The following is a 25,321-nucleotide window of genomic DNA, read 5'->3' on the forward strand; positions in this document are numbered from 1 at the left end:
AGCAATAGAGGGTGAGGGGGGTTCAGATTGGGATGTTGAATTTGAAGGAGAAGGGGTATGGGAAGGAGGAGAAGGGGTCCCAGAAAGAGATGGAGAGGTGTGGTGAGAAGGGGAATGGAAAGTGGAGTGGGCCAGGGAAGCTGATGGGGCCTGGGAAGATGAGGGGGACTGGGAAGATGAGGTGGACTGGGAAGCTGAGGTGGACTGGGAAGCTGAGGGGGACTGGGAAGCTGAGGGGGACTGGGAAGCTGAGGTGGACTGGGAAGCTGAGGTGGACTGGGAAGCTGAGGGGGACTGGGAAGCTGAGGGGGACTGGGAAGCTGAGGGGGACTGTGAAGGGGAGGGGGAGTGAGAAGGGGAGGGGGAGTGAGAAGGGGAGGGGGAGTGAGAAGGGGAGGGGGAGTGAGAAGGGGAAGGGGGTGGGGAGTTTTGCCGTTGTTGTTGTCCTAGAATGATAATATTGTACAAATTGTTTAAACATGAGAAATTACATAGTAATCAATTTGTTTTCTCAATGTTCTGTTCATTGTTAAATTCTTTGTTTTGTTTCAAAGAAAAGCAAACATGTTAAGATCCTCTTCATGTTGGCCACAGCAAAAAAAATGAGTCCAAACTTTTACTTTGAAGCTCATTCCTTAATCTAGGCAATTGAGTCATAGTGATTGGTCTAGGCAACATCACCAGATTACTATTCAAGGCACCTTATTAGATAGCCAGCACTGATCAAGTATTTTGGAATATTTTCCTGCCTGCTTCTTATTTTTTGTAAACATGCACTTGTTTGGTGTTACTTTGCTACAGTCAGTACTGTTTTACCTAACCACACACAGTGTCCTAATTTCCATAAAAGGGCACTGCAGGTTGCAATTAGCCTACCACTTACTGTAAAATGTCTGCAAATCCAAGGGGATTACAGCAGGAATTTAGTTTGCAATTGGCCAAAAGCATGTGCAGTGCAGGGGTGGCAGATATAACATGTGCCGAGAGAGTTAGATTTTGTATGTTTTTTAAATTATGGGCTGGGTAAATACATGCTGCTTTATTTTAGCAATGCAAATTTTTGTACCTGATTTAACACACCCCACCCAAAACTTACTCTCTCTGCACATGTTACATATGCTTCCCCTGCAGTGCTCATTGTATTGAACAATTGTTACATAAATTCCGGAAGCCCAAAACTTGGAAAATCACACATTAGCACAATTTAGGACTTTAAACTTATGTAAGGTAACTTACTTCGTGTATGCAGCGCACGAATTTGCTGGCGGATCTCCGCCAACAAATCGGGAGTCCGCCTACGGAGATCACTCCACCTCCTTTCAAGCTGGATGATTGTCCGCCTGCTGCGGACGCGAGTCCGCAGCAGGCGGCGGACCTCCGCGTAGGCCTCGCGCTTCACCCGATTGGGGATGAAGCGCCCAACGCGGCCTACGCGGCGGTCCATCACCGCAACCAGCACGCGGAGCTCCCGCCTGGTGAACGGTGCTGCACGCATCATGGCAATGGCGTTTTCCTTATTTGGGCATATATTTATAGTGTCTGTTAGCATGTGATTGGTCAAAAATCTATGTTGTCATTTCTAATAACTTTATTGATCTTTGCAATGCTGTGAAGAGCAGAGTGTTATTTGGCACGAGCGGAAATTCGCATTAGCAGAAGCGAAAATGTTTTGAACACAAATTTAAGAAAACAAAACACACACAGAGACACAGACTTTAGATAAAATTACTATACATATCTGTGTACTCACCACAGTTCGTGTGATCATTCAGCTGGACAGTCACAAAGTGTGAAACATTGAGTATCATTTGTTTGTGTGTTTGGTTACATAATCAGGATTTGAGGATATAAAATAAATAAGGACACTATTTATTAACATTACAGTATTTAAATTTCTAAATAAACATTGTAAGCTTAACGTGTTTTTGGTTTTTGTTAAAAAAATCAATTACCCATTCCAACACAACAAAAGCCTTACCCAATCACTTTACAAGATCATACAAAATGCAATCATGGTTTAAAAAACATAAGCATACTGTGTTGTATTATTTGTGCAAATATAAAATATAAAAACACTATACCTGAAATATTCTGCAACAATTCTTGCCCTCACTTGGCTCCCCCTCCGTGTCACACTCCCCCCACCGAAGCGTGGACCAACCCCTGGCTCCTCATCAGGCAATTCCTCTGCCTGAGGAAGCTCTACACTACTCCTTACCGCGATATTATGTAGTATTGCGCACAGGACCACTATTTTACTTGCCATCTCCGGCGAATACATGATGTCGCCACCAGTGCGGTGGAGCACACGAAACCGCCCTTTAAGGACACCAATTGTGCGCTCCACCAGCTGCCTAGTGGCAGTAAGCGCGGAGTTAAATGCCATCTGTGGTCCTGGCCTGGGATTACGGTAAGGAGTCATGAGCCAGGGGGTGCAAGGATATCCACGGTCTCCTGTTGGTAGATAATCCAATATTTCAAAATAGTATATTTGTCAAGTTATTTTTGTTTGTTTAAAAAATTAAAGCAAAAACTCACCCAATAACCACATGTCTGCTCGTTGACTTGATCTTAATCTCTGCCATATCCCTGATTGTCTAATGACATATGCATCATGGGAACTTCCAGTAAACTTTGCATTCAGGGAAAGGATCTGGAGGGATGGCCCACAAACAACCATTACATTCAGAGAATGAAACAGTTTCCTGTTTCTAAAAATTTCTTCATTATGTCTTGGTGGCTGAATAGCAACATGTGTGCCATCCACAACCCCAATAACATGTGGGAAGCGACTACCACCTTCCGCAAATTGCCGCTTCACCACATCTAGGGCACCAACATCCAAAGGCATATCAATGAACTGCTTCACCCGCTTTAGGAAAGCCTGGCAGACACGCCGCAGGACCTTACTGAACTGGCCCTGCGACATGCCAACCAGGTCTCCCACAACATGCTGATATGAGGCTGTAGCCAAAAAATGTAACACTGCAAGGAATTGTGTCAATGGTGGTATTGCTGTAGGATACCGAATTTCAGACTCCAGATCACTCTCTATTATGGAGAGAGTGTCTAGGATTAGATGTGGTGGCAGCCGGTATCTACGCACCACCACATCATCTGGCATCCCAAAAAGTAGGACACGGGTTCGGAAAATTGGTGGCCTAGCACGCCTCCGTTGCCTTGGTTGATGAGGAGCCGGCTGTGGTTGTGGGGCTTGCGGTTGGGGTGGGAGTGCTGGCGTGGGTTGGGGAGGTAGGGCTTCTGCTGCAATATATATTGACATCACACACTTTTAAAAAAAAAACAAAGATGAAGAATACAAAACTAAAGTTTGACAAATATACTACAATAAAATGTTTTTACAAATGTGGTGTCAACTTACTGCAGGAGCGTACATTTTTTCTGTGTTGAATTCATGTCCAAAATGTAAAACAATTTTGCAAATAAAAAATAAAAAACAAATTTAATTAAAAATACATATGTTATTTTTACAATTCCCAAAAAAATTTTTTGGGTACATTTCTCTGCATAAAAAACTTCACAAACACCAATAAAAAACCACAAACAAAAAAAAATAGGCATTTAGTAGCTAGACCAGGAAAGACAAACACTACTTTGCAGATCAATCCTGGTAAAAAAAAATTTGGTTTAGCCAAAAGGAAAAAAAACATAAGCTCAACAATTTTAAAAAACACAAACAGGCACCAACACAGGCCAAGGACACTTACCTGCTCAAAAAGAAATGAAAACTTGGTGTTCCCTAGCACACCAATCCAAAGAAATATCAAAGGGTTATATGACCCAAAAACAAGCACCTACAAGAGAACACAAATGATAGTCACAAATAACATACAGACCATTAAAACAAACAGCCACCAATACAGGCCAAGGACACTTACCTGCTCAAAAAGAAATGAAAACTTGGTGTTCCCTAGCACACCAATCCAAAGAAATATCAAAGGGTTATATGACCCAAAAACAAGCACCTACAAGAGAACACAAATGATAGTCACAAATAATAAGCACAGGTTTATTTTCACAAATGGACTTGCCAAATATATATGGGATTAAATAATTTAACAAAAAAACATTAATAAAACACTTTGACTTCCAAAAATTAACAATAACATTTCCACAATACTCACAAACGAAAAATTGCATAAAAAATGCAACACTGTCTATATTCCAAACGCAAACGAAAGGACAAAGGTATGCTTGACAATTACTCACTCTGCAAATTCCACTAGCACCTTCACGCACAAGCCAACAAACAAATGAAACTCCAAACTACATACACTCACAGCGTGCAAACTCGGCCCTTAAATAAGCAGTGCAATCATTCACCAGATTAATAGTGTACACCTGTGTGAATTAACGATTCGCACGTAGGTATATAAGCGCACACACCTCGGCGTACACACATCACAAACATGGCTTCTCGTGAGCAAATCGCAGCAGAGCTAGACCGCATTGCAGAGCAGCAGATGGCATTGCAGAAACAACGCTTAGAGTGGCAAAGGCGCTTGTTAGAATCCGCCTCTGCGGATGTTGAGGCAGGACCTAGTACTCTGCAAATTTCTGCTTCTGAACCTCAACAATTGAGTGGGGATACCCTGCCACACACACATAGTGAGCAAACTGAGGGAGAATTGACTTTAGCCACACAAACACAGCAGACAGAAGCTGCTAGTGAGGAGGAAGATGGAGATGACCAACCAGAAGAAACCTCACAGGCTACCTCCAGACGGAAAAAAAGACAGCCTGCATTCACTAAGAGGGAGTTGCGTGTCTTGGTCACGCAGGCCATGGCCAAAATACATAGAGGGCCAAAAAACATGGGTGCTGCTTCAAAAGAATGCATCTGGAGAGACATCACAAAATCTGTGAATGAAGTTGGCTCTGTCGTCAGAACATCACAGGAAGTGAGACGACGGTAAGTGCATCTTGACAATCCATTTTCTGTGCTAAGTTGATCAAAAAATATAGTTACATATCATGTTCTGTCTAGCAAACACAAGCAGAACATGTGTGCTATATATTTTCTACAACCAATAATAATACTCAACTTTGTCCCTCTTTCACAATACATATGTAGGTGGGCCGACTTCAAATCCCGCCTGAAGGCAAAGAGGGCTGCGGAGTGGAATGCCTCAAGGGCTACAGGGGGTGGACCACCTGTCGCTGTGGAGTATACTGACTTGGAGGAGATGGCGATGGACTGTGTCAGTTATGAGGAGGGCCAAGGGGTGTCTCATATGGACACGGACCTGCCTGAGATTCTGACGGGACATGACTTGGAAGGTAAGTTTACACATTTATTTGTCTGTAATTTGAACTGTATTTAGAATCTTTTACTAATTTATACTCCAACTTTTTCCCCACACATTCTTCTATTTGCTTGGCACAAAACACAGCACAGGGTGGTGAACAGTTTGAGTCACAGGCCGGTTATGTGGTTGAGGCTGAGGTGGAGGGACCTAGTGGGTCTGGCAGTGTGGGCCAACAAAACCCACCTATGCAGGTTCCTACTGGCCCCCCCACCCAACCCTCTGCTATCCCGGAGATCCTGCTTGAAATTGCTAGGTATGGTGAGAGCCTAAACACATTTCAAGACGGGGTCATCCGGGAGGTAAGCCAGATAGCTGTCCGGCTCACTGAGATCCGAACCTGTGTTGAGCAAGGTGTTGCTCAACTCTGCCAAGGTCTGGCAGAGATCAGGCAGGCCCAAGAACAACTGGCCTCCTCAAACCAAAGCCTTGCAAATAACATCTTGCAAGGGCTCCAGGCCATCGCTGTCTCCCTTGCCCACAGTGGCAGAGAGCCAACCACATCGGCTCCCTCCCCTGCCCCTGGCCAGGAAGAACAGGCCACTGGGCAGGCCCAACGAAGGTCACTCCGCAGACCAAGCAAAGAAGATCAGCCTCAGGCGGGGAGAAAAAGAAGAAAGTGATGTCTCTCCAGATGGGCAGCACCCATGTTTTTGTAGTTGCCGCTATGTTATTTTGGAGTTGGCTTGTGTGGCCAGAATGGATCACTCCCTCTTAGTGAAATGTCTTTTTTCTGTTTGGAGGAATTGTAGCCTGTGAGTTTCTTTGAACAAACAACAGAGCCATCTTCCTCTCACTAGTGTGCTGTGTATTGTTGTGTTTGTGTGGTGGATACTAATTCTTTTTCATTTGGTATCAAATTTGTGTGTGGCAGGGTGTGTAATATGTTTAATTTATGCATTTAAAAGATACTTTTGTCAGAAGCAGAAATTTGCAGAGTACTGAGTTCTGCTATATAATTATTGTCAGTGCCATCTGCTTGGTGCTTGGTCTATCTCTGCCTGTGAGACTCATGTGGAGCCATGTTTAAATGTTGTGTAATATTATTACCGTAATAAAAAAAAATTATTACAAATGTGTGCAATTTCTTGAAGGTAATGCATTAGCAAAATCTTAGTTACCAAAAGATTAGGTCAACATATAGACACTTGATGACCAATCTGCTAATTCTCCTTAAAATTATAAATAATTTAAAAAAAAAGGTATGCTTTGCACCACACTTTAATGTCCATATTAATAAAACAGACACGACAACTTGATTAAATATCTTTGGTCAACATGACATCATTGAAAACATTGACAGATATTATAAACATATATTATTGTGACTTTTAAAACTAAATCATAGTGTATGCTGCATTATGTGGGTGTTGGTTAATTGATAAGAATGTAGCAGAATTCTCTAACTTTATCTAAAAATGTAACTTGTTTGTATTTAGTAGTCTAACACACATTAAAACATTTCTACAAAATGCTTACACACCAAGGTAAACACAAATAACAACCTTATTTGACAGTGTGTGAGATTAATATGTGAGTAGAATAAACATGTAATGTGTGTTCAGTCAATTGGTGGTTGGTAACTTTCATGTGCTCAGTAATTAACAAGTAATTGGACATCAGATGAATGTGCTCTCCAATTAACTGCTAATTACTGCATACACACTTGTACCAGTACTTCGCAAATGTAGAGTAACTGCAGACCTACTCTGCTGCTGCGTGAATGTTGCTACGGTTTCCTAAGTTAGTTTTAACAGCGACAATGTTTATTTGCGAAAACCACGCCCAGTGCTAGTTGCATACTCCCACACAGTACGCCCACTTTCACGCCCATGTCGGAGCATTGCGAAGTCTCGCCTCCGCCACGCCCACGCCACTCCTCGTTTTCGTTTGGCAGTTACGGCTTTTTTTTTCCTAAGTAATTTTGCACAGTTGTCGTACGTATGTCGTCGCGCATGCGTAATCACGCATTTGCGCATGCGCAGATACTTACATTTCGTACATTTGCGATGCGATGACTCTTAGCGATCAACTCGGAATGAGGGCCAATATGTGCAGAGAGTTAGATTTGGGTGGGGTGTGTTCAAACTGAAATCTAAATTGCAGTGTAAAAACAAAGCAGACAGTATTTACCCTGCACAGAAACGAAATAACCCACCCAAATCTAACTCTCTCTGCAAATATTATATCTGGCCCCCCCCCCCCCCCCCCCACTGCAGTGCACATGGGCCCTCATTCTGAGTTGTTCGCTCGCTAGCTGCTTTTAGCAGCATTGCAAACGCTAGGCCGCCGCCCTCTGGGAGTGTATCTTAGCTTAGCAGAATAGCGAACGAAAGATTAGCAGAACTGCTACTAAATAATTCCCTGCAGTTTCTGAGTAGCTCCAGACCTACTCCTAGACTGCGATCACCTCAGTCCGTTTAGTTCCTGCTTTGACGTCACAAACACGCCCTGCGTTCGGCCAGCCACTCCCCCGTTTTTCCAGCCACTCCTGCGTTTATCCCTGGCACGCCTGCGTTTTTTAGCACACTCCCTGAAAACGTCCAGTTTCCGCCCAGAAACACCCACTTCCTGTCAATCACACTACGATCACTCGAGCGCTGAAAAAACGTCGCTCAAGCTTGTGTAAATCTCCAAAGTTTTGTGTAAAATTACTTAACGCATGCGCGCTGTGTATCATGCGCATGCGCATTTTCCACCTAATCGCTGCGTTGCGAAAAACGGCAACGAGCGAACAACTCGGAATGACCACCATTATGCAATGCTGAAAAGATGCTAAACTGCGAAAGTACAAAACTCACTATCCGTGGCGTGGTGCCTAAGCCACATTACCTGTCTCATGCCATATGGTGCAACAAAGCTAGAGTGAGGACACATCTATACTATAGGTTATTTGCACATCACATTCCTCAGACTATGGTGAAAATAATATGGTGCCTCATGTCTCAGTGATGTCACAGCATCGCAGTGAATTCATAGGCTGTGAATACAAGCGGTTGCCTTTTGCCAAACAGTTGGTCTCTATATAGTTACCCTTTTCTCCCCCTCACCTCAGTGCCTGGCTATTCATTTGTATGTTTAGTTCTGTTCTCCTTGCCAGCTGACTGGTCTGCCCGTAGGTAAACCTTATGTTTGCCCTTGGCCTTCCCAGTCCCTTAACGTGGATTAAATAAAAATGTAGGCAAATGGTACACAAAACAGCATAAATGAGACATTGGGGATGATTCAATTGTTTTCCCTAAGGCTACCACCATGGGGCGCAAAATGGAGCAATTCAGTTGTTGCTTCATTTAGATGCCCAGTATCCACGGGACTGACATTGTTTCTCGCAGCCTCCTGCGGTGCAACAAATGTATGTAAATTGAATTGGACTCAATATAAGGGATCACCACACTGCAAATGACATACTGTACCATATCTCACCAGCATCTATATCTATCTATGCCATACCCCTCTCGACTCCTTTTTAAGGAAAAAAATTACTTTCTAGCTCCAGGTTCCAGTTGCTCCTGCTCTGTACCTGCATTCCCCGCCCCTCTACGTTATACTAAAGGTGCATACACACGGAGCGATATAGCTGAGCGATTTTGAGTATATAGTTAAAATCGCTCAGAAAGTTAGTGCATATCACTCTGTGTGTACACAGCCAGCGATAGCGATGCGCGTCCCCGCCAGGTCGCTAGCGCTGCTAAAAATAGACTGCAGGCAAGTAAATTTTGGCTAGGTCGCTGGAAGAGAAAAAGCATCCCCTTGCTTAAATGAGTTAGCCAAAATCGCTGGTAAAGTTAGTGAAAATCTCTGGTAAAGTTAGTGAAAATCTCCTACTGCCAGTTCAAGGGAAAACGCTCAGTCAAAATCTCTCATAGTTAAAATCTCTCCATCTGTATGCACCTTTAGTGCCTGATCTTCTACAAGTATACTCATACCTCCCAACTTGTGGCTGTGAGAAAGCGGGACTCCCGACCCGAAAGGGGTGTGTGGCCTCACCCGCGATGGGCGTGGCATCGCTCGAGTGGGCGTGTCCTCGCCAAACGGCCCGTTTTTCTGCCTTTTGGGGGCGTGCCCAGCGCTCCCCGAGCAGCTGGCCAGCCCCTGCTCCCTTCCTAGCTCTGAATACATGCTGTGCGTGTACGCACAGCATGTATTCAGTGATCACCGGCTGCTTTGCAGAGCAGAGCAGCGGGTGATCAAAGCCTCCCCCCAACTGCCCCCCCAACCGCGGGACACTGCTACCCGCGGGTGGGACAGCGGGACAGGGTCCGAATAGTGGGACTGTCCCGCTTGGGAGGTATGTATACTTAATGCCTGTCTTCCTGCGGCGATCCTACAAGTGTCACTTTCCCTGTTCTCAGCCAGTGTTCAGTTCTAACCAAGCACCTGTCTCTCTACCAAGTACCACAGTATACAGACCTCCTGCTAGCATACCATTGGGTACAGTTGTCTGGTCTAGTTCTGGGTACCTGGTAGCTGGGGTCATTGCTGAGTTTCAGACTCCAATTTCAGTTCTGCATTATCAGTGTGCTGGTTCCAGGTCTCTGTTCTTGTTCACAGGGTACAGTCCTGAGTCATTTCTGTTTCTAGTTCTGAGTTCTTGAATTCAGATTTAGCTTATACAATTCTTGATCTCCACTGGCTGTAATAGGTTCCAGCTCCATGTTCCTTGGTTCAGATACTTGAGTTGAGTTCTCTATAGGCTTACCATAATATCCCTTTAAACTGGGACACTAATCAATTACAGAGGTTCTGTGGCTGGCTGATTTCAAGCCTGCATTTCAGCTGTGTAATCCATGAGCGTCCCGGTTTAAAGGGGTCGTATGGTAAGCCTGGTTCTCTTTGATCAGTTCCATGTGCTAAAACTCTGGATTCCAGTTTCCTTCTCCTATACAGTTCCGGGTCTAAGTGACCTGTTCTTTTGCCAGTGCTGCTCCTGGTGTTCTATGGATGGACAGAAGTCTTATGAAGCCGTCCAGATTCAGTCCAGGTACAGCGAGACTGAAACTCAACGGTCTCCACTCTCCACACAGAATAGCAAAAGCAGACATCCATTACACCTTGAATTGAATTGATAGCGTGAATTGTGTGTTAAGGTAACCTTGAATCTGTTTGGCAGTTGATTGATGTGCTCTCTGCACCATCACACAGTCCTGTGCTGAAATGTTCAGTCTAGACCAGGCATTCCCAACCACGGTCCTCAAGGCACACCAACAGTGCAGGTTTTAGTGATATCCAGGCTGCAGCACAGATGGTTAAATCAAAATAACTGAGGTGCTAATTAAGTCAGCTGTGTTCAAGCCTGGATAGCACTAAAACCTGCACTGTTGGTGTGCCTTGAGGACCGTGGTTGGGAATGCCTGGTCTAGACTGTTCTTGTGACCATGTGCTTGGAAGTTAGTTATACCCCTTTCACACTGCCAATGCCGGATCCCACCCGGGAATTGGAAACGGGTCCTTCACGGGTGGGATCCGGCATTGGCAGCTGCTGCAGGCTTCCCCGACCCGGCAATATGCCGTGCGGGTTGCCATAGCAGCGGGGGGCGGAATCAGCGGCGGGGGTGGAGGCGGCGCTGGTAGATGAGATCATCTCCACGCCGCCTCTCCCTGCTGTAGTAAACGTGTCCGGGGACACATCGACCTGGGAGCCCGTTTACGCAGCCATTGACCCGGTATTCAACCCGGGTATAACACTGCTTTATTCCAGGGTTGAATTGCCGGGTCAGGCGACCCGCGAATCCGGCTATGCCCCTTTCACACCGCACACCAACCCGTGTGAACCCGGCAATATGCCGGGTCGATGCCGGGTTATTTGTGCGGTGTGAAAGGGGTATTACAGTGCCATCAGCCTTAAACTTCCTGATATAATTCTGTACATTGGAAAAGGAATCAAGATACAGGTTGAGTATCCCATATCCAAATATTCCGAAATACGGACTTTTTTGAGTGAGAGTGAGATAGTGTAACCATTGTTTTTTGATGGCTCAATGTACACAAACTTTGTTTAATACACAAAGTTATTAAAAATATTGTATTAAATGACCTTCAGGCTGTGTGTATAAGGTGTATATGAAACATAAATGAATTGTGTGAATGTACACACACTTTGTTTAATGCACAAAGTTATAAAAAATATTGTCTAAAATGACCTTCAGGCTGTGTGTATAAGGTGTATATGAAACATAAATGAATTGTGTGAATGTACACACACTTTGTTTAATGTACAAAGGTTTATAAAAAATATTGGCTAAAATGACCTTCAGGCTATGTGTATAAGGTGTATATGAAACATAAATGCATTCTGTGCTTAGATTTAGGTCCCATCACCATGATATCTCATTATGGTATGCAATTATTCCAAAATACGGAAAAATCCGATATACAAAATTCCTCTGGTCCCAAGCATTTTGGATAAGGGATACTCAACCTGTATTAGAAGATATAAAAAAGAAAAAATAGAGAGCGCAAACAGACTTTTAACTCTTTTTTATTGCTCCCGTTATTGCTATCCCGGTTATCCCTATCACATTTACGGAATATACCAATACAGCTGAGCGGTCCAAGCCCTTTTACACAGAGCTGTCTGCACCAGCTTCTTTGATACAGGGAGGCCACGGCTATATGGGACGCTGATGGTGACGTAAGTTGGCAGCTGATTATACAGCTGAGCCGTCAAAGCCAGTGGCGCACCCAGGGGGGGGGGGGATTCCGAGCACCCAGAAACCCCCTCCACCAAAAAAAAAAATATATATATATATTTTTTTTTGCTGCATGAGTATTATTAATGGCTGTCTAGCATCCTCTGCAGCCTGCTTTCTTCCTGGTGGCACTTGTAAGTGCTTAATAAAAGTTTACTTTATTTTAATTATAGTACATATATATCCATGTGCAATTTGTGCATACATATATACACATATATATACATACAAAATTGTATATGTTAATACCGCGCTTATAAATGAAAAAGCAGCTCCAATTAAAATATATGTAAAAAGGAAGTATGGGAGCGCTAATGTTACATGTGTACCTGCAAAGTTAAAAACAATTTATTATTCACAATAATGCTATGTAGCAATAATGTTTACACTCTTTTCAGAGTATTTTTTGTTGGGATACCGGACGGCCGGTGCGGAGGTTGCTAGTGTCCGAGTTTCCGAGTTCTGCTGGCTGGAGGTGGAATCCCTATCTAGCTTTCCCTTTCCTACCTTCCCTCCTTGCGCTGCTGGTCGCTTGTTCTTGCAGTCGTCCTCCGTTTCTGGCGTGTTTCCGGTAGAGTGAAACACGCCTCCAGCCAGCAGAACTCGGAAACTCGGACACTAGCAACCTCCGCACCGGATGGCCGGTATCCCAACAAAAATACTCTGAAAAGAGTGTAAACGTTATTGCTACATAGCATTATTGTGAATAATAAATGATATACATACATACTTATAAACACACACACATATGATATATATACATGCGTATATATACGTGTACTGTATGTGTGTGTGTGTATATATATATATATATGCATGTTTAATATGCTATGTGTATATATATATATATATATATATATATTAGAGATGAGCGGGTTCGGTTCCTCTGAATCCGAACCCGCCCGAACTTCAGGTTTTTTACACGGGTCCGAGCAGGCTCGGATCTTCCCGCCTTGCTCGGCTAACCCGAGCGCGCCCGAACGTCATCATCACGCTGTCGGATTCTCGCGAGGCTCGGATTCTATCGCGAGACTCGGATTCTATATAAGGAGCCGCGCGTCGCCGCCATTTTCACACGTGCATTGAGAGTCATAGGGAGAGGACGTGGCTGGCGTCCTCTCCGTTTAGAGAAGAGAGAGACACAGTATTTTGGGGAGCATTAGGAGGAGTACTACTATACTGTATACTACTATACTACTTGCTGAAGTGATATTTATAGATTAGATAATAGATAGTGTGACTGTAAGTGTATTATCTGACTTGTGGGGGAGACACTGACAGTGGGGAGCAGTTAGAGTCTGAGAGCAGGACTCAGGAGTACATATAACGTACAGTGCACACTTTTGCTGCCAGAGTCAGTGCCACACTGCCATTGTTGTGACCACACTGACCACCAGTATAATAATATATTTTGTGATTGTCTGCTTAGGCCTCGGAGTACTAGTTGCAAGTTGCAACGTGACCTGAAGTGACCACCAGTTTAATAATCAATCACCACCAGTTTAATATATATATATATATATATATATATATATATATAATTGTATATAATATATATATATATATAATATTGTATACCACCTACCCGTGTTTTTTTTTTTTTTCATTCTTCTTTATACATACTACTATAGTAGCTTACTGTAGCAGTTTGCGGTGCTGTGCTGACCTGACAGTGTCCAGCAGGTCCGTCATCAGTCATTACATAATAAATATATATAGTACCTGTCCGGCTGCAGTACTAGTGATATTATATTGATTTCATCTCATTATCAATAATTTATCATCCAGTCTAGACTCTATATTAGCAGCAGACACAGTACGTTAGTCCACGGCTGTAGCTACCTCTGTGTCGGCACTCGGCAGTCCATCCATAATTGTATACCACCTACCCGTGGTTTTTTTTTTTCTTTCTTCTTTGTACATACTACTATAGAGTATAGTAGCTTACTGTAGCAGTCTGCGGTGCTGCTGAGCTGACAGTGTCCAGCAGGTCCGTCATCAGTCATCATTACCTATTAAATATATTATCTACCTGTCCGGCTGCAGTACTAGTGATATTATATATACATACATATATATATTGATTTCATCTCATTATCAATCATCCAGTCTATATTAGCAGCAGACACAGTACGTTAGTCCACGGCTGTAGCTACCTCTGTGTCGGCACTCGGCAGTCCATCCATAATTGTATACCACCTACCCGTGGTTTTTTTTTTTCCTTTCTTCTTTGTACATACTACTATAGTATAGTAGCTTACTGTAGCAGTCTGCGGTGCTGCTGAGCTGACAGTGTCCAGCAGGTCCGTCATCAGTCATCATTACCTAATAAATATATTATCTACCTGTCCGGCTGCAGTACTAGTGATATTATATATACATACATATATATATTGATTTCATCTCATTATCAATCATCCAGTCTATATTAGCAGCAGACACAGTACGTTAGTCCACGGCTGTAGCTACCTCTGTGTCGGCACTCGGCAGTCCATCCATAATTGTATACCACCTACCCGTGGTTTTTTTTTTTCTTTCTTCTTTGTACATACTACTATAGTATAGTAGCTTACTGTAGCAGTCTGCGGTGCTGCTGAGCTGACAGTGTCCAGCAGGTCCGTCATCAGTCATCATTACCTAATAAATATATTATCTACCTGTCCGGCTGCAGTACTAGTGATATTATATATACATACATATATATATTGATTTCATCTCATTATCAATCATCCAGTCTATATTAGCAGCATACACAGTACGTTAGTCCACGGCTGTAGCTACCTCTGTGTCGGCACTCGGCAGTCCATCCATAATTGTATACCACCTACCCGTGGTTTTTTTTTTTTCTTTCTTCTTTGTACATACTACTATAGAGTATAGTAGCTTACTGTAGCAGTCTGCGGTGCTGCTGAGCTGACAGTGTCCAGCAGGTCCGTCATCAGTCATCATTACCTAATAAATATATTATCTACCTGTCCGGCTGCAGTACTAGTGATATTATATATACATACATATATATATATATTGATTTCATCTCATTATCAATCATCCAGTCTATATTAGCAGCAGACACAGTACGTTAGTCCACGGCTGTAGCTACCTCTGTGTCGGCACTCGGCAGTCCATCCATAATTGTATACCACCTACCCGTGGTTTTTTTTTTCTTTCTTCTTTGTACATACTACTATAGTATAGTAGCTTACTGTAGCAGTCTGCGGTGCTGCTGAGCTGACAGTGTCCAGCAGGTCCGTCATCAGTCATCATTACCTAATAAATATATTATCTACCTGTCCGGCTGCAGTACTAGTGATATTATATATACATACATATATATATTGATTTCATCTCATTATCAATCATCCAGTCTATATTAGCAGCAGACACAGTACGTTAGTCCACGGCTGTAGCTACCTCTGTGTCGGCACTCGGCAGTCCATCCATAATTGTATACCACCTACCCGTGGTTTTTTTTTTTTCTTTCTTCTTTGTACATGCTACTATAGTATAGTAGCTTACTGTAGCAGTCTGCGGTGCTGCTGAGCTGACAGTGTCCAGCAGGTCCGTCATCAGTCATCATTACCTAATAAATATATTATCTACCTGTCCGGCTGCAGTACTAGTGATATTATATATACATACATATATATATTGATTTCATCTCATTATCAATCATCCAGTCTATATTAGCAGCAGACACAGTACGGTAGTCCACGGCTGTAGCTACCTCTGTGTCGGCACTCGGCAGTCCATCCATAAGTATACTAGTATCCATCCATCTCCATTGTTTACCTGAGGTGCCTTTTAGTTGTGCCTATTAAAATATGGAGAACAAAAATGTTGAGGTTCCAAAATTAGGGAAAGATCAAGATCCACTTCCACCTCGTGCTGAAGCTGCTGCCACTAGTCATGGCCGAGACGATGAAATGCCAGCAACGTCGTCTGCCAAGGCCGATGCCCAATGTCATAGTACAGAGCATGTCAAATCCAAAACACCAAATATCAGTAAAAAAAGGACTCCAAAACCTAAAATAAAATTGTCGGAGGAGAAGCGTAAACTTGCCAATATGCCATTTACCACACGGAGTGGCAAGGAACGGCTGAGGCCCTGGCCTATGTTCATGGCTAGTGGTTCAGCTTCACATGAGGATGGAAGCACTCAGCCTCTCGCTAGAAAACTGAAAAGACTCAAGCTGGCAAAAGCACCGCAAAGAACTGTGCGTTCTTCGAAATCCCAAATCCACAAGGAGAGTCCAATTGTGTCGGTTGCGATGCCTGACCTTCCCAACACTGGACATGAAGAGCATGCGCCTTCCACCATTTGCACGCCCCCTGCAAGTGCTGGAAGGAGCACCCGCAGTCCAGTTCCTGATAGTCAGATTGAAGATGTCAGTGTTGAAGTACACCAGGATGAGGAGGATATGGGTGTTGCTGGCGCTGGGGAGGAAATTGACCAGGAGGATTCTGATGGTGAGGTGGTTTGTTTAAGTCAGGCACCCGGGGAGACACCTGTTGTCCGTGGGAGGAATATGGCTGTTGACATGCCTGGTGAAAATACTAAAAAAATCAGCTCTTCAGTGTGGAGGTATTTCAACAGAAAAGCGGACAACAGGTGTCAAGCCGTGTGTTGCCTTTGTCAAGCTGTAATAAGTAGGGGTAAGGACGTTAACCACCTCGGAACATCCTCCCTTATACGTCACCTGCAGCGCATTCATAATAAGTCAGTGACAAGTTCAAAAACTTTGGGTGACAGCGGAAGCAGTCCACTGACCAGTAAATCCCTTCCTCTTGTAACCAAGCTCACGCAAACCACCCCACCAACTCCCTCAGTGTCAATTTCCTCCTTCCCCAGGAATGCCAATAGTCCTGCAGGCCATGTCACTGGCAATTCTGACGATTCCTCTCCTGCCTGGGATTCCTCCGATGCATCCTTGCGTGTAACGCCTACTGCTGCTGGCGCTGCTGTTGTTGCTGCTGGGAGTCGATGGTCATCCCAGAGGGGAAGTCGGAAGACCACTTGTACTACTTCCAGTAAGCAATTGACTGTCCAACAGTCCTTTGCGAGGAAGATGAAATATCACAGCAGTCATCCTGCTGCAAAGCGGATAACTGAGGCCTTGACAACTATGTTGGTGTTAGACGTGCGTCCGGTATCCGCCGTTAGTTCACAGGGAACTACACAATTTCTTGAGGTAGTGTGCCCCCGTTACCAAATACCATCTAGGTTCCACTTCTCTAGGCAGGCGATACCGAAAATGTACACAGACCTCAGAAAAAGACTCACCAGTGTCCTAAAAAATGCAGCTGTACCCAATGTCCACTTAACCACGGACATGTGGACAAGTGGAGCAGGGCAGGGTCAGGACTATATGACTGTGACAGCCCACTGGGTAGATGTATGGACTCCCGCCGCAAGAACAGCAGCGGCGGCACCAGTAGCAGCATCTCGCAAACGCCAACTCTTTCCTAGGCAGGCTACGCTTTGTATCACCGCTTTCCAGAATACGCACACAGCTGAAAACCTCTTACGGCAACTGAGGAAGATCATCGCGGAATGGCTTACCCCAATTGGACTCTCCTGTGGATTTGTGGCATCGGACAACGCCAGCAATATTGTGTGTGCATTAAATATGGGCAAATTCCAGCACGTCCCATGTTTTGCACATACCTTGAATTTGGTGGTGCAGAATTTTTTAAAAAACGACAGGGGCGTGCAAGAGATGCTGTCGGTGGCCAGAAGAATTGCGGGACACTTTCGGCGTACAGGCACCACGTACAGAAGACTGGAGCACCACCAAAAACTACTGAACCTGCCCTGCCATCATCTGAAGCAAGAAGTGGTAACGAGGTGGAATTCAACCCTCTATATGCTTCAGAGGTTGGAGGAGCAGCAAAAGGCCATTCAAGCCTATACAATTGAGCACGATATAGGAGGTGGAATGCACCTGTCTCAAGCGCAGTGGAGAATGATTTCAACGTTGTGCAAGGTTCTGATGCCCTTTGAACTTGCCACACGTGAAGTCAGTTCAGACACTGCCAGCCTGAGTCAGGTCATTCCCCTCATCAGGCTTTTGCAGAAGAAGCTGGAGACATTGAAGGAGGAGCTAACACGGAGCGATTCCGCTAGGCATGTGGGACTTGTGGATGGAGCCCTTAATTCGCTTAACAAGGATTCACGGGTGGTCAATCTGTTGAAATCAGAGCACTACACTTTGGCCACCGTGCTCGATCCTAGATTTAAAGCCTACCTTGGATCTCTCTTTCCGGCAGACACAAGTCTGCTGGGGTTGAAAGACCTGCTGGTGACAAAATTGTCAAGTCAAGCGGAACGCGACCTGTCAACATCTCCTCCTTCACATTCTCCCGCAACTGGGGATGCGAGGAAAAGGCTCAGAATTCCGAGCCCACCCGCTGGCGGTGATGCAGGGCAGTCTTGAGCGACTGCTGATGCTGACATCTGGTCCGGACTGAAGGACCTGACAACGATTACGGACATGTCGTCTACTGTCACTGCATATGATTCTCTCACCATTGAAAGAATGGTGGAGGATTATATGAGTGACCGCATCCAAGTAGGCACGTCACACAGTCCGTACTTATACTGGCAGGAAAAAGAGGCAATTTGGAGGCCCTTGCACAAACTGGCTTTATTCTACCTAAGTTGCCCTCCCACAAGTGTGTACTCCGAAAGAGTGTTTAGTGCCGCCGCTCACCTTGTCAGCAATCGGCGTACGAGGTTACATCCAGAAAATGTGGAGAAGATGATGTTCATTAAAATGAATTATAATCAATTCCTCCGTGGAGACATTGACCAGCAGCAATTGCCTCCACAAAGTACACAGGGAGCTGAGATGGTGGATTCCAGTGGGGACGAATTGATAATCTGTGAGGAGGGGGATGTACACGGTGATATATCGGAGGATGATGATGAGGTGGACATCTTGCCTCTGTAGAGCCAGTTTGTGCAAGGAGAGATTAATTGCTTCTTTTTTGGTGGGGGTCCAAACCAACCCGTCATTTCAGTCACAGTCGTGTGGCAGACCCTGTCACTGAAATGATGGGTTGGTTAAAGTGTGCATGTCCTGTTTATACAACATAAGGGTGGGTGGGAGGGCCCAAGGACAATTCCATCTTGCACCTCTTTTTTCTTTAATTTTTCTTTGCGTCATGTGCTGTTTGTGGAATGTTTTTTGGAAGGGCCATCCTGCGTGACACTGCAGTGCCACTCCTAGATGGGCACGGTGTTTGTGTCGGCCACTAGGGTCGCTTATCTTACTCACACAGCTACCTCATTGTGCCTCTTTTTTTCTTTGCGTCATGTGCTGTTTGGGGAGGGTTTTTTGGAAGGGCCATCCTGCATGACACTGCAGTGCCACTCCTAGATGGGCACGGTGTTTGTGTCGGCCACTAGGGTCGCTTATCTTACTCACACAGCTACCTCATTGCGCCTCTTTTTTTCTTTGCGTCATGTGCTGTTTGGGGAGGGTTTTTTGGAAGGGCCATCCTGCGTGACACTGCAGTGCCACTCCTAGATGGGCCCGGTGTTTGTGTCGGCCACTAGGGTCGCTTATCTTACTCACACAGCTACCTCATTGCGCCTCTTTTTTTCTTTGCGTCATGTGCTGTTTGGGGAGGGTTTTTTGGAAGGGCCATCCTGCGTGACACTGCAGTGCCACTCCTAGATGGGCCCGGTGTTTGTGTCGGCCACTAGGGTCGCTTATCTTACTCACACAGCTACCTCATTGCGCCTCTTTTTTTCATTGCGTCATGTGCTGTTTGGGGAGGGTTTTTTGGAAGGGCCATCCTGCGTGACACTGCAGTGCCACTCCTAGATGGGCACGGTGTTTGTGTCGGCCACTAGGGTCGCTTATCTTACTCACACAGCTACCTGATTGCGCCTCTTTTTTTCTTTGCGTCATGTGCTGTTTGGGGAGGGTTTTTTTGAAGGGCCATCCTGCGTGACACTGCAGTGCCACTCCTAGATGGGCCCGGTGTTTGTGTCGGCCACTAGGGTCACTTATCTTACTCACACAGCTACCTCATTGCGCCTCTTTTTTTCTTTGCGTCATGTGCTGTTTGGGGAGGGTTTTTTGGAAGGGCCATCCTGCGTGACACTGCAGTGCCAATCCTAGATGGGCCCAGTGTTTGTGTCGGCCACTAGGGTCGCTTATCTTACTCACACAGCTACCTCATTGCGCCTCTTTTTTTCTTTGCGTCATGTGCTGTTTGGGGAGGGTTTTTTGGAAGGGCCATCCTGCGTGACACTGCAGTGCCACTCCTAGATGGGCCCGGTGTTTGTGTCGGCCACTAGGGTCGCTTATCTTACTCACACAGCTACCTCATTGCGCCTCTTTTTTTCTTTGCGTCATGTGCTGTTTGGGGAGTGTTTTTTGGAAGGGCCATCCTGCGTGACACTGCAGTGCCACTCCTAGATGGGCACGGTGTTTGTGTCAGCCACTAGGGTCGCTTAGCTTAGTCATCCAGCGACCTAGGTGCAAATTTTAGGACTAAAAATAATATTGTGAGGTGTGAGGTATTCAGAATAGACTGAAAATGAGTGGAAATTATGGTTTTTGAGTTTAATAATACTTTGGGATCAAAATGACCCCCAAATTCTATGATTTAAGCTGTTTTTTAGTGTTTTTAAAAAAAAACACCCGAATCCAAAACACACCCGAATCCGACAAAAAAAATTCGGTGAGGTTTTGCCAAAACGCGGTCGAACCCAAAACACGGCCGCGGAACCGAACCCAAAACCAAAACACAAAACCCGAAAAATTTCAAGTGCACATCTCTAATATATATACATAGGTGTATATACGGTATATATATGTGTAGATATGTATATATATATGTGTAGATATATATATATATACACACACACACACACACACACACACACTAGTTTTACGGACCCAGCATATACTGGGTCACCTCAGTCCCCACCCCCGTGCTTGGCTCCACCCAGTTCTGGAAACTCCCCCATGCAAATCCTGCGTTTGCCACTGAAAGCCCTTTCACCCGGAGCCGCCTGCACCGGCTTCTCTGCTATACGGAAGCTGCAGCTTTATGGGACACTGATAGTGATGGACGCCGGCAGCCATTCAGAGCTTCAGACGGAGCCATCTCACAGGTATCTAAGCCGCCTTCACAACTCGAATTGGAACTGTCTGCCCAAGTCGCCCCATAACCGGAGCTGTGTTAATATTGCTGGCTAGCATTTAGTCTCATTCCAGACTGCACACACTATATATATGACTTCTTAGCCACTTAATCCTAATATGGCAATTTGAATAAGTTATTTACCATCATGTGGTGACTGTGTTAGAAGTCAGATCAGTACAACAAGCGATCATGTTCCAGAATTAATACCTATAGTGCAGTGTATTATGAACACTGGATTTTAGGTACTGGAAAAATAGTCTTTTAATTGGTGTCTAAATTTGAAGGCACATTGGTACTTCAATATATAAAGAAAACACACCAATGAAATTGTGACTTTTTATTCCATTTTAAGTTTTCCAGTATTATTGAAACATTCTTTCTCCAAGTTGAAACATTGGCCCTCATTTCGAGTTGTTCGCTCGCTAGCTGCTTTTAGCAGCCGTGCAAACGCTAAGCCGCCGCCCTCTGGGAGTGTATCTTAGCTTAGCAAAAGTGCGAACGAAAGGATCGCAGCGCTGCTACAAAAAAAGATTGTGCAGTTTCAGAGCAGCTCGAGACCTACTCCTAGATTTCGATCACTTCAGACTGTTTAGTTCCTGTTTTGACGTCACGAACACGCCCTGCGTTTGGGCAGCCACGCCTGCGTTTCCCCAGGCACGCCTGCGTTTGTATGTGTCACGCCTGCGTTTTTTCACACACTCCCTGAAAATGGTCAGTTACCTCCCAGAAACGCCCACTTCATGTCAATCACTCTGCGGCCAGCAGTGCGACTGAAAAGTGTCGCTAGACCTTGTGTGAAACAGCATCGGCTGTTGTGAAAGTGCGTCGCGCGTGCGCATTGCGCCGCATACGCAGAATTTGCGTTTTTTTGCCTGATAGCTGCACAGCGACCGAAAACAGCTAGCGAACAACTCGGAATGACCACCATTGTTACAGTATATGTTGGGTTTTGTGATCTAATCGGTATATGTCTTCTATAATTATGTGAACTGATATTTAAAAGGGATATTGATACTATTAATTATTTGAGATTAAATAAGTCAAAATTAAATAAAATAATAATAAAAAAGAGTTAAAAGTCTGTTTGCGCTCTCCATTTTTTCTTTTGTATTTTCTTCCATTTAGGGGGTCTGCTAATACCACTTTTTTGAGAGCAGCAAACAGCGTAATAACAGTGATTTGTTTAGAGGGCGCATTCATTTTCCATTAGAAGATATCAGTAGCCTTGAGATTGTCTAGTTTCTATGCTCTTTGCGGTACATACAGTGACAGATAAATAAGTCCTATTCCCCATTCAAAGTATTTATTGAGTGATTTTTATATTGCAGTGACCTGTAGCTCTCCACGGGTAAATTAGGTCCCAACGTTGAAATCTAATTATCTCTTACTACTTCTAAAAGGTGGCTGAGCATTTAAGGATTTCTGTGTAGAATAGCTAAGACAATATTTGTTTCTGCTTTTTGTGTTTTATTGCACTACATACCAAATAAATATATATTTAGATACCAATATATTTTTCATTTCAATAATTTTCTGAAAGGAATGGTGCATTATAATCGTGTAAAGTAAAATTGTGTAAACCCATAGGTCTTCCCCCTATTGCAGCCCTTATTTCCCATATATACTCATAGGACTCATCTGCCCCCATTTTTATGTGCTATAGTATAGGATTATATAAAACACTTGTGTATACAAATAGAATAGTAAAGACTAGATCCCTGTGCACAGATGAGGGTAAAATACCAGGAACAGGTGATATGAATGGAAAGAATGGTCAAATACAATGTAAAATTGAGTTAAGTAGGTAATAGAATCATTGGGATTACAAACTGTGGTCAGGGTGGGCAGCAGACAAGAATGAAAAAAAAATGAAGAAGACATAGAAAACAATGAATAAGCAGAACAGACAGAGATATGGGCAGGAGCAAACAACCAAGAATGCGTAGTGAAATTGCAAGGTCCAACAGTGAGCAGAATTTTAACTGATACAGACAGAACACAATGGCCTAATTCAGATCTGATCGCAGCAGCAAATTTGTTAGCTAATGGGCAAAATCATGTGCACTGCAGGGGAGGCAGACAGGGCTGCCATCAGAAATTGTGGGGCCCGGGGACTGACAAAATAGACAGGGCCCCCCTCAAAAAAAAAGCTCCTGCCAAACCGCTCAACCCCTATGTGATGTCACACATCGTGACGTTACATATAAGTGGAGCTTTGCAGATCTGCAGGAATGATTCACAGAGAGCTGATGAACAGGGAAGGCTTCTATTAAGAAGTGCTCCCTGTGCATCAGCCCGCTGTTGTTGTGCAGCCGGGTGCCATTCTCCAAGTATCGGCGGTAGGAGCCTGGGGAGGGCCCCCCTTTCTGTAAGGGCCCAGGACTCCAGTGTCCACAGTCCCCACCTGATGGCTGCCCTGGGGGCAGATATAACATGTGCAGAGTCATACCCCTTCCACATCGCACAAATAACCCGGTATCGACACAGCATATTGCCGTGTCGACACGGGTCAGTGTGCGATGTGAAAGCACTTTCCAAGAATTAGCGGGTCGTCTGACCCGGTAATTCAACTCGGTATAAAAGAAGGATTATACCCGGGTTGAATACCGGGTCAGGTGCAGTGTGAATGGGAGCCGCGTCGATGCGACACGGTTCCCATTCACAGCATAGGGAGAGGCGGCACAGGAGATGAGCTCATCTCCCAGCGCCGCCTCCACCCCCGCCCCTGCTGCTGCTGCGCCCCCCCCCCCGCTGCTATGGCAACCGACCCGGTATATTGCCGGGTCGGAAAGCCAGCAAAGGAGCGCAAATGCCGGATCCCACCCGGTAAGGACACGTTTCTTTTACCGGGTGGGATCCGGCATTTGCGATCTGAATGCGGTATTAGATTTGGGTGGGGTGTGTTCAAACTGAAATATAAATTGCAGTGTAAAAATAAAGCAGACAGTATTTACCCTGCACAAAAACAATATAACCCACTCAAATCTAACTCTCTCTGCACATGTTATATCTGCCCCACAATGCAGTGCACATGGTTTTGCCCAATAGCTAACAACTTTGCTGCTACGATCAGATCTGAATTACCCCCAGTGTTGTCTGTGAGCTAATGCTATACTGGGAAAAGATGAAGACATATTTCATAATCAGCAGCAACCTATCCCAGTAGCAGATTAATCAGCCCTCACAGTGCTGATGCCTCATTATGACTTGTTTTAAGGACATTACATCAAAGTTGGATCAGCCTGTAGTGTGTTTTTCCACTTTCATTTTGAGTGTGACTCCAAATCCAGACCTCCATGGGTTAATAAATTTGATTTTCATTGATAATTTTTGTGTGATTTTGCTGTCAGCACATTCAACTATGTAAAGAACAATGTATTTAATAAGAATATTTCATTCATTCAGATCTAGGATGTGTTATTTTAGTGTTCCCTTTATTTTTGTGAGCAGTGTATATATATTATACACACATACACACACATATGTATATATATGTGTGTGTGTGTGTGTGTGTGTGTGTGTGTGTGTGTGTGTGTGTGTGTGTGTGTGTGTGTGTGTGTGTGTGTATATATTAGAGATGAGCGCCGGAAATTTTTCGGGTTTTGTGTTTTGGTTTTGGGTTCGGTTCCGCGGCCGTGTTTTGGGTTCGACCGCGTTTTGGCAAAACCTAACCGAATTTTTTTGTCGGATTCGGGTGTGTTTTGGATTCGGGTGTTTTTTTCCAAAAAACAGCTTAAATCATAGAATTTGGGGGTCATTTTGATCCCAAAGTATTATTAACCTCAAAAACCATAATTTCCACTCATTTTCAGTCTATTCTGAATACCTCACACCTCACAATATTATTTTTAGTCCTAAAATTTGCACCGAGGACGCTGGATGACTAAGCTAAGCGACCCTAGTGGCCGACACAAACACCTGGCCCATCTAGGAGTGGCACTGCAGTGTCACGCAGGATGTCCCTTCCAAAAAACCCTCCCCAAACAGCACATGACGCAAAGAAAAAAAGAGGCGCAATGAGGTAGCTGTGTGAGTAAGATAAGCGACCCTAGTGGCCGACACAAACACCGGGCCCATCTAGGAGTGGCACTGCAGTGTTACGCAGGATGTCCCTTCCAAAAAACCCTCCCCAAACAGCACATG

The 25,321-nt window shown here is 44.5% G+C and overlaps 1 protein-coding gene across 1 annotated transcript; it reads right to left on the minus strand.

Annotated features, from left to right (window-relative positions):
• Positions 1 to 247: 247 nt before the first annotated feature.
• LOC135055243 (putative nuclease HARBI1) lies at positions 248 to 3,283 on the minus strand. The gene is made up of 4 exons (XM_063959056.1): positions 2,539 to 3,283; positions 2,082 to 2,454; positions 1,751 to 1,772; positions 248 to 446 (listed from the first exon to the last, which is right to left on the minus strand). Exons 1-3 carry the CDS (start codon positions 3,281 to 3,283, stop codon positions 1,769 to 1,771), a joined length of 1,122 nt encoding a protein of 373 aa, XP_063815126.1. The 3' UTR covers positions 248 to 446; positions 1,751 to 1,768.
• Between the last annotated feature and the right edge of the window lie 22,038 nt (positions 3,284 to 25,321).

Source organism: Pseudophryne corroboree, chromosome 3 (genome assembly GCF_028390025.1).
Source record: "Pseudophryne corroboree isolate aPseCor3 chromosome 3, aPseCor3.hap2, whole genome shotgun sequence".
In the NCBI taxonomy this organism is placed as follows: domain Eukaryota; kingdom Metazoa; phylum Chordata; class Amphibia; order Anura; family Myobatrachidae; genus Pseudophryne; species Pseudophryne corroboree.